Here is a 9896-nt window from a genome sequence, read left to right as displayed (position 1 = left end):
CTTGAAAATCTGGAAATTGTGAAATCTAAATATGAAGAAAGTAAATTAGAGGTGATTGAATTAAATGAGAGAATTGCTGGACTTGAGCAAGTGGGGATTGAACTGGAGAGTGTTAGAGGAGAGTTAAACACAACTAGGAAAGATTTAGATAAAGCCACTAATGATTGTGCAATCTTGGAGGAACAAAATCTTGCTGTAACTGCTAGGGTTGATGCGTTGGAGGAAAAGTTGGCATCTCAATCATGTGAACATGATGTCATTGTTGGAACACTCAATGCTGAATTAGAGGAACAGAAATTGATTGTTAGAAATGTAGAGAAGGCCTTGGCTGATGCGAAGATTGCAAAAGAAAAGTTGGAATGTGATCTTCAGTCTGCTAAGAATGCTATTAATTCACTTGAAGATGCTAAGTTGAAGTCAGAGATTGAGCTGTCTAAGACGTCCGAGGAAAAGTCGTCTGCTGAGGAGAGCCAGTTGGTGGAAGCAGAGAGCCAAGCTGCTAAACTTAAGTCGGAAAATATTGCCCTTAAGAGGGAGCTAGAGACAATGAAAACACGAACAGAGATGTTAGAGACGAGTTACTCAGCAAAGATAAATTCAATTGGTGAAAAAGCAGGTGAGATATGCTTTAGTTAAGAATAGAAACTAATTTTACCATAAACCACTATTTTTAGATTTACATAAAAAGATATTAATGGATGAATTGGAGGAAAAAACACTGGAGGTAAAAATATATATTCGGGTTTGTGTACATATTTACAGTTCTCTTTTTGTCTTTTTTTGTTTTCAATAGGAAAATTGATCCGGATTTAAAAGGGAAAAACAATTGCGTTTTTATTCAGTGTAAAATATACCAAATAATGATTTTTTTTCACACTTTATAAACTTAAGCTTTGATAAAGCAAATTGTCTATAAAAACTTTACCATGTAGGATGTGGCTACCAAAATATGATATGATCAGATAATTTATATTTTCATTCCATGGGTACAAATTACTATGTCGGCATGTATGTAACCTATTTATCCTCCAGTGTAAAATTATTAGTTTAGTGACTATTTTTACATTTTATGAAATAAAGCTTAAAAAAAAGTCACTTGTTAACGGTGCAGTGGAAAAAAAAGACTTACCATGTGGCCACCAAAACATGATTCTGATATTCAGTTCTTAATTCTCATTCCCTCACTTTAGGTAGAAACACAAACTGCTGAAGCTGAGAGAGCTTGGAAGATGATATCGCATCGTGAAGTTGAAATACGAAAGTTAAGTGAGAGGGTGAAGTCCGTGGAGGGCGACAACAATGAGTTGAAGTCGCTTGTTGAAGCATCAGGGGTTGAGAAGGAAGAGATGGAGAGGAAGTTGTTGGGTTTGGTGCGAGATCATGAGAGTTCTAGGTTTGATCTGAAGACGGAGAAGATGAGATCCAAGTCATTGGAGCAAAAGTTGATGCAAAGTAACCTGAGTAACTTGGAGACAAGCGAAAAAATGAATGTCTTGGAATTAAGGTTGAAGAAACTTCACCAGGAGGTGAGAGGGTTTTGTTTGAAACATAATTTCGCAATTCTAGATGTTGTATGAACTACTAAAATTCACTTTTACTTTGATAGGCCTGTATTAATATGTTAGGGCCCTCGTATACGAACACTATCATTCCCCCATTCCTAACTACTGACCGTTTCCATTTGTATTTGCTGATGTAAACACAGGGAAAATAAAGTCAAACCACAAAACTTGGAGAATTAATATAACAGTGGAAATCGAAATAACATACTTTAATCTATATACTGTATAATGGTTGAGATAATTGTTTTATATTAAAAGCATTCTTGTTACTTTCAGCACCAATCTTGTAAAGCGACCATCAACCAACTCCAATCAGTGAAGGGTTCAACGACTCAACAACGGATGGAGTCAAGGTAAGAAAATCTAATAATATATCAATCATATTATAATACAATGTTCTTTGTTTACTACCAAATTAGAAGAGAAAATAGATTGAAAAGGTGTCCCATCTTTCCCTCCCTAATATATCATATTGACTTTGTTTTGGTAAAGTTTTCACTTCTTATAAATCATCTTAAATTGTCAGATTGGTTGAACTTGAAAGGAAGATGAGAAAAGATGAGTTTGGTGGCCGAGTTCGTGGAAACTCAGATTGTTTTGATAATAACGGGGTTGGTATTGTATTAATTGTGTTGTAATCAGTGGCGCAGCCAGAAAAAATAAGGGGGGGGGGGAATTTTAATCAAAACATTTTTCAAAAAAAATATTTTATTTTTATTTTTTTTAATAATTTTTTTTTGGTTTAAACGGGGGGGTCACGACCCCCGAAACCCCCCTGGCTGCGCCACTGGTTGTAATGTTACATAAGTTTGGTTCTTTGATAGTCTTTTATTTAATATTTAATGAAGATCTTAGTGTGGTGGGTACTGACAGTCGTTATAACATGGGCGCTATGTCAATCTGTTTCATACACCTCATGCATGCCCACTTAAAGTTACCGCAAATGTAATTCTGGTTGTGTTTGATATCTGACAATTAAAACAACCCATTAGTAGGATTTATAAATTGGAGTTTCTTTTATTAATAAATATAGAGTTAATATAATCTGTAGGTTGGTTTCTGGTTGTTTTAATACTTTAGTATATTGACATCAACAGAACTCAAGGCTTGGTTCTCCTGATAGAATGCATCAAACGTCTTTTGACTTGAACACGCCGACCAATGTAACTCATGGTGGGGAATATGATGTAAGTTTCTCTGCCCAAGTACTTGCAACTATGCGTGTGTTTAATTTATAAGCATGTTCTAATGCAGTGTTTCTTAAACTTACTCCTGGGGAAAAATTTCTCGTAATTAGAGGGTAAACAAGCTACCAATTAAAATCCACATCAGTTGACGGGATACAAAACTTGTGCCAATCGTAGTACTTTACCAGACATTGAACAACTCGTTGCCAAAAAGCTAGCGTATCCGTTGCATTAAATATATTTGTGAGTTATTCTATTTAAAGACTGCTGCAAATAGTAAATATAATCACAAATCCGATATTACCCCAACACCCAGGGTGCTGCAACCCATTAGTAACCACTGGGTTTTGAGATACACACCAAGTGTTTTGCACAAGGACATATAGCAGGGTGGGGGAAGATGGGACAACTTTTCATTTTATTTTCTCGTCCCATTTAGTAGTAAACAAAGAACATTCAATTATAAAACCGTATCCTTACGACTCCGATATGTTAATTGTTTGTAAAACATGATCTTTGGATATTATGTGCTGAAGGTGTCCCATCTTCCCCCATCGTACTATATTCGCTTCAATTGTTTATGTATTAAACATCGACCTGCATTATAATATTAACTTAGAAGACTTAGAAGAAATTCTTCATTAGATTTTAATTTTGTTTATAACCCGCGCATTTAATTATCGACCATTATGACATCACAGCCATCAACAATGCACACGCCAAGCAAGATCTACCGAGCAGTAAGCGAGGATAATATCGCCACGCCAACCAACAACGAGTTACGCTTCATTGATCACAAGAAATCAGTCAGCCATGAATTCCTGAACGATTCACTGGTGTGTGTAATAACTAGGTTTTTAGTAAATGTAACGATTTTCGTGAATCTAGCCCTGTTCTTGTGTCTTCTTCTTAATGAAATAACAGTCACTATGAAGTATCAAGGAGCATGAATTGTATATTATATTTCACCTGTACGGCATCATCAGTGTCGAATAAATCTGTCTTTGGCCTGCTTTGCTTATGCTAATATTTATTTTCCTATGCAGGAGAAACCTTCAAGTTCACGGAGAGAAACATATTCGCACAACCCAACTTATAATTGTGAGTTAGAATATGTTTGTTTAGTTCAATGTGCCAAGATTGGTTAGTTGTGTAATGCATTTACATTACATTATGATGTCATCACAGTCATTATGACACATGTGTTGGCCTCCTGCTTGTTTGTATGGACAGATAACTGCAGGGTAAAGTTGGTTTGAATAAAACAGGGTGCTACAACATATATTGTACAATTATGATATGGTTTAAACTTGTTAAACTAGACTTTAAAAAGAATATAATTCTCCAGTAAATTTCACCCTAGACAGAGCTGTTTTATTTCACCCTAGACAGAGCTGTTAAACTTGGGTGGTAAATGTCACCCCTGTTTTAAAAAGAAATGATGTTACCACAATGTTATGCCTATGATATAGTTCGCACAACCCCCTCCCCAAGCAGTTAATACTAAACACCCCTCCCACACATTTAGTAAACTCCACTCTTGATGTTCCACAAGCAAGTTTCAGCAGGAGCTGTATTAGTGTTGAAAGCTCCTTCATGGATCCCAGGTCTCCAAGTAAACATCATGCTTATAGTGAGTCCTAGTTTTGCATTTTAATCAAACGACACTGGGTTCAAGGCTTAAAGCTGCTACACACCATATTATGGCTTAGGGGTTTATGTGTCATTGGGTATAATTAACAGCCAATACAGAAAAACACACACCAATTAAGTTACATACGTGGTAATTCGTAACCGGCACGAGGTGTATGAAACAGAACACCCATGTTATGTTGACTGTTGTTGTTCCGCCATGCGAGGATAAACAAGTTACATACGTGGTAATTTGTAAGCTGGCACAAAGTGTATGAAACAGAACACCCGTGTTATAACGAGTAAGGACTTTCGTTGCCCTACCACGCGAGGATAAATAAGTTACATACGTGGTAACTTGCAAACGGGCACGAGGTGTATGAAACAAAACACCCATGTTATAACGACTGTTGTTTCCCCATCATGCGAGGATAAATGAGTTACATACGTGGTAATTTGTAACGGGCACGAGGTGTATGAAACAGAACACCCATGTTATAACGACTGTTGTTTCCCCATCATGCGAGGATAAATAAGTTGCATTTATTCAACCTTTATATAAATCCATACTGTTGTTCAACCTGACGTTTCATTCCCTCTGTTTTATGTCAAGATTTACATCTTCTTGCACCCCCTATATCACACACACATCATGCATGATGTATCTTTCGCAGGCACTGGCGATTTAACCCAAGAATGTCCATTAACATCAACGAAAGTTTACGATCAAAGTCGTAATTCTTCACATTACAGCATCTTGCATTCATGGGATTTCCGGCATGGTATGAGATTTCTATGTTTATGCTCTGTGTGGTGGGTTTAGTCTCATAAAATTTTTAGTAATTAGGTGATACAGGATTCTGCTGTTAACTGTTACAATTGTCAAAGAGATTTTAAACATCGGTAAAATACCTCTGACATGTTTTTCTCCTTTGCTATCTACGACTTTAGACGCTCAACCATCTAAGGGCCTTGTTAGCCTTGTCAGGGTATTGGGTGACTCTGACTTAAATCCAAGTATAGGTTTTGTAGGCATTGTAAAGCCAAAAAAGTTTAAGCACCTTTGCACTAGCATGGGTGTTGTTTTGGTCGTAATAGCGTATGGTCCAATAAACTAATCTCTGAGGTGAACCACCCCAAAGCATATCAAATAGCAAACACCCCTCATTCTTACCAACTACAACCTCTACACCCCTATTTACATACAGATGATAATTCAAGTCCCCGGAATCTGTTTGAGACGGTTCAATTCAACCAATCAGTCATGCGCAACAGTAGGCACATGATATTTGGCATGTGCAACATTATTAGAAATTCAATATTTTTCAAAATTATTTAGATCTAAAAATATAAAAAAAAATTGTTATAACAAAAAAATTAAAAAAATTCTAAAACCATTTGATAAATGGCTGAAATAACCAAAAGAATGATTATGATGTAATAATGTTGCATTATGACAATAAATAAGCATGATGGATATTGTTAATAACTGGCATGTATGATGTCACAGTGCAGATTGTGACATCATAATAATCAACCCAAACATTTAATGCAAACTTTCTTATTCAATGTCTTTTAACCCAAACAACTTTTCCAACTTCTCGCTCATTCTATAACAATTTAATTAAACTTTAATAATCAAACAAAATAATAAAGCCTTAAATTAGGAAATAATATTTCGACCTCATACACTTCTTCAACCTTTTATATTGGTTATGTATTTAATGCATATGTATACAATATCTGACTAGTTGTCACAGGACCTCACCAAACTAAAGTATTCGCAGAGACTTGAGTGGTGTTTAATGTATCATACGAAACTCAAACCTTTAATAAATTAGGAAATTAAATTAAGTTCGAAAATAATATTTCTGCACCTTTAAACCTCTTCCACCTTTTATAATGGTTATGTATTTGTTCCAGTTGTCCTGCATGTTGGGATAATCTAACCTTATTAATCCTCTGGTTATGAACAATCTGTCATCTTACTATTTGGTTTGCTATTTAGTGGCCAGGAATCCAAAATGTCACTCAAACCATTCAATCATTACCTTGAATCAGGTCTTTTTTTCCATTAACTCAAGTCTTCATTATATTCAATTAAATGTCATATATATACAATGTGATATATATATATATAAATATATATACATACAATGGAATGTAGAATGTATATATATATAATATTATGATGTTATATATATAACGTATTAATGGAATGTTATATGCATTGATTAATAATGATTATATGCATGCGATCTCGTGCATATTGTGAACACATTGCATCAGCTACCTCATATCTCACTTCTTATAAGCTTTGTTTTCCTATATTCAGCTAAAGTTGAACATCATATATGCATGTAAGCCATAGCCACCAAACCTGGGGTGGCAGGGTGGGCAGGTTTTCCCTTAAATTTTCTGCACCGCATTAATCAGTAAATATTACAACCAATAAGTTAGTTTTGTTTCATAGAAATGTGTGTAACTATCCCTGCCTCCCCTGCATTTTTAAAAGTTTGGAACTTGTTATGTGATCAGTGACGTCAATTTACACCTCTGGATTTTCTAAAAATTAATTTATTGGCAAAATTTGTAAAAACTTGAGCAATCACACCAACCTGATTAAAATTACAGTTAACCTTTTCCAACTCATGAGTTAATAAATTTCATGCCACTGCTATAATGACCTATATTAACTCTCATGTCTCTCATGACCTGAAGTAACCTCTAGTAACCCAATGACCTCAAGTACCCCAATAACCTTAAGTAACCCAATGACCTCAAGTAACCTTTCAACCACAGGTTTATCAACCCAAGAAGAACCAGACGAGCTTTACACGAAGTCCATTCACGATAGAACACGGGAGTTGCAGAAACGAAACGCAAAACAACGACCTCACCTCAAGTCCTCGTATCCTATTGAAACACAGGTGAGTTGCTATGGATGATTGTTCATTATTATGAATAACAGGACCATGGCTGTGAATGTATGTAACTTAGTTATCCTCACATGGCAACGACAGTCGTTTTAACATGGGTGTTCTGTTTCATACACCTCATGCTTGCTTACAAGTTACCACGTATGTAACTTATTTATCCTCGCATGGCGGGGCAACAACAGTCGTTATAATACGGTGTTCTGTTTCATACACCTCGTGCCTGTTACGAGTTACCACAGATGTAACTTATTTATCCTCGCATGACGGGACAACAACAGTCGTTATAACATGGGTGTTCTGTTTCATACACCTCGTGCCTGCTTACGAGTTACCACGTATGTAACTTATTTATCCTCGCATGACGGGGCAACGACAGTCGTTATAACACAGGGTTCTGGTAAAATCAATCATGACAAATATTATGTTGAATTCCCTCTTGCTTTTTTAACGCAACTCAACTCATCATTTCCGTCCAGGGTAAAACGCCGAGTAAATGTGACGAAGCAGTTCGTCTCGGACGTGGCGAGCAAACACCGACTCAGCAGAAAAGCTTAGAAACATGTGAGTCAGCATAAATTTTTTCGTAACATGCCAATTTATTTTTCACCTTGTTATCCCTTTCCTTTCTTCCTCTTCTTTGCACTTTTGATTTTGTTTTCTTACGGTGTTCATTTTATAGTTTCTAATTATTCATTTGATAGTTTTCAATTATGTTTTGGATGTTTTATTCATGCATTTCTAGGTTTCTGTATATTTATGTTCGTCCCTTGTTGTTATGTCATTCAACAAGCCTTGTCTGTTTGAATGTAACAACTCATGTATACACAGTTGTAGAAAACTTGACCAGATGTTTTTCAGCATAACTCTAGATGTTTTAATTTTAAAACTTTCTTTTCAAGTGAAGACAATTGTCTTGAACAGATATATTTGGAAGTTTTGTAATGAAACTCAACTTTATAACATTTCTATGTTCCCAGTACACTCGCTGCCTGGTTTCCGTCGGGATAGTATCGCATTTGGGGAAACACCCATGGAGGGGATGAAAAGGAAGGCGCTTGTTCCCATGGAAACAACCTCGCCTAAGGTATGATGTCATAATATTTTACATTCTTACTCTTTTAGCTTCTGACATAAATGACGACGATGTTTTAAACGGGAATGTTTGGGTTTAAAGTGTTTTAAACCAAAACTTTTGTTACTGTTTACCTTCAAAAATTACCTTCCGACATTATTGAAGATATTTTCAGTTTTTTAAACCATTTAAAATAAAGATAATTTTGTCATGTATACTTATGCGCTGTAATGTTTTTATTAAAACTGTTCAAGAAAACATATTTTTTTCACTTATAATATATTCAATATAACAAAGACATTATTACATAACAATACATTCATTATGACGTAGAATCGAAGGGAAACGATGACGTTACGATCTTCGTCACGACGACAAACAGTGTTCGGGGGAAACATGACGCAAACCAAGGTGAGTCCGCTTGGTGGCAGTAGTAAGCTACCTAAGGGTTATTTACCAATTGCAAACAGAGCAAACTTAAGTATAATAGGATGGGGGAAGATGAGACAACTTTTCATCCCATTTTCACGTCCCATTTGGTAGTAAACAAAGAACATATAAAGAATTATAAAACTGATCCTTACGACTTCCATAGAGTGTTTTTAATTGTTTAAAACACAATCGGGATATTTGGATATTATGTGCTGAATGGAAACTCATAAATAAATATAATCCCACCATAGAAAGAAAGTCATTGACAAAGTTTTTAAAATTGTGGGAAAATTATACAGGTTCAAATGTTCAATACCTTTATTATAGAGATTTGATTCCCTATATGGGTTGACCCTCATGAAAGTAAAATTCCAAAATAACTATATTCCCTCCACAGAAGGAGAGTCGTACCAACCCGATCAGGAAACCGGTTTTAATCGAGATCAAGAACACACCTGTACAAAGCACACGCCGTAGACGACCTAAACCGAACATGGCACAAGGTAGGATGTGTGTGTTGGAATGTAGAATACAAGTTGAAGTAATAGTAAGGATCCTGCAGAGCGGAGTTGGCTGTTAGGTGTCTATGTCTAAAGGATCCTGCAGAGCAGAGTTGGTTGTTGTTAGGTGTCTATGTCTAAAGGATCCTGCAGGCTTGTGTAGGGGAGGAGTATCTTGGGTGTCTGGAACCCTTTTTGTGAAAAATACGGCATAAAATAACTTCAATTCCTGAATACCCCCCTTATAATAGGCTTGTAGTTTGGTTAGAATGTTGCAGGGTAGAATAGGCTGTTGTTAAGTGTCCATGCGCGAAGTGAATTCATGGTGTCTGGATCTCACTCTTTTTGGGAAAAATAAGGCAACAAAAATACTATACTGTTAAATTTCTGGATATTTCCTGTCTGGGCATGTTACGCTTGTGGTTAGTTTAGGATCTTGCAAGGCAGAACATACTGTTGTAAGGTGTCTACTCTCTATGTACGGAGAGTATCCAGGTATTCTGGACCCTATTCTTTTCTGTAAAAAATAGTCAGAAAAAGTTACTTCCTGGTCAGTTTCTGGATATTTCCTG

The 9896-nt window shown here is 36.0% G+C and overlaps 1 protein-coding gene across 1 annotated transcript in view; it reads left to right on the top strand.

Moving 5' to 3' along the window:
- LOC101243213 (early endosome antigen 1-like) overlaps nucleotides 1-9896 on the top strand; it is a 19010-nt gene that overhangs the window by 6472 nt on the left and 2642 nt on the right. The window contains exons 11-26 of the mRNA XM_026838462.1: nucleotides 38-616; nucleotides 675-724; nucleotides 1191-1526; nucleotides 1839-1915; nucleotides 2089-2173; nucleotides 2660-2749; nucleotides 3451-3585; nucleotides 3796-3850; nucleotides 4278-4382; nucleotides 5056-5163; nucleotides 5590-5655; nucleotides 7184-7311; nucleotides 7797-7881; nucleotides 8298-8404; nucleotides 8726-8803; nucleotides 9222-9327. Coding sequence (XP_026694263.1) covers nucleotides 38-616; nucleotides 675-724; nucleotides 1191-1526; nucleotides 1839-1915; nucleotides 2089-2173; nucleotides 2660-2749; nucleotides 3451-3585; nucleotides 3796-3850; nucleotides 4278-4382; nucleotides 5056-5163; nucleotides 5590-5655; nucleotides 7184-7311; nucleotides 7797-7881; nucleotides 8298-8404; nucleotides 8726-8803; nucleotides 9222-9327 — 2190 coding nt within the window. The remainder of the gene's footprint in view (nucleotides 1-37; nucleotides 617-674; nucleotides 725-1190; nucleotides 1527-1838; nucleotides 1916-2088; nucleotides 2174-2659; nucleotides 2750-3450; nucleotides 3586-3795; nucleotides 3851-4277; nucleotides 4383-5055; nucleotides 5164-5589; nucleotides 5656-7183; nucleotides 7312-7796; nucleotides 7882-8297; nucleotides 8405-8725; nucleotides 8804-9221; nucleotides 9328-9896) is intronic.

Source organism: Ciona intestinalis, unplaced genomic scaffold (assembly GCF_000224145.3).
Source record: "Ciona intestinalis unplaced genomic scaffold, KH HT000091.2, whole genome shotgun sequence".
In the NCBI taxonomy this organism is placed as follows: Eukaryota; Metazoa; Chordata; class Ascidiacea; order Phlebobranchia; family Cionidae; genus Ciona; species Ciona intestinalis.
The sequence above is the reverse complement of the archived record's forward strand: the minus strand, read 5'-3'. Positions and strand labels throughout refer to the sequence as shown.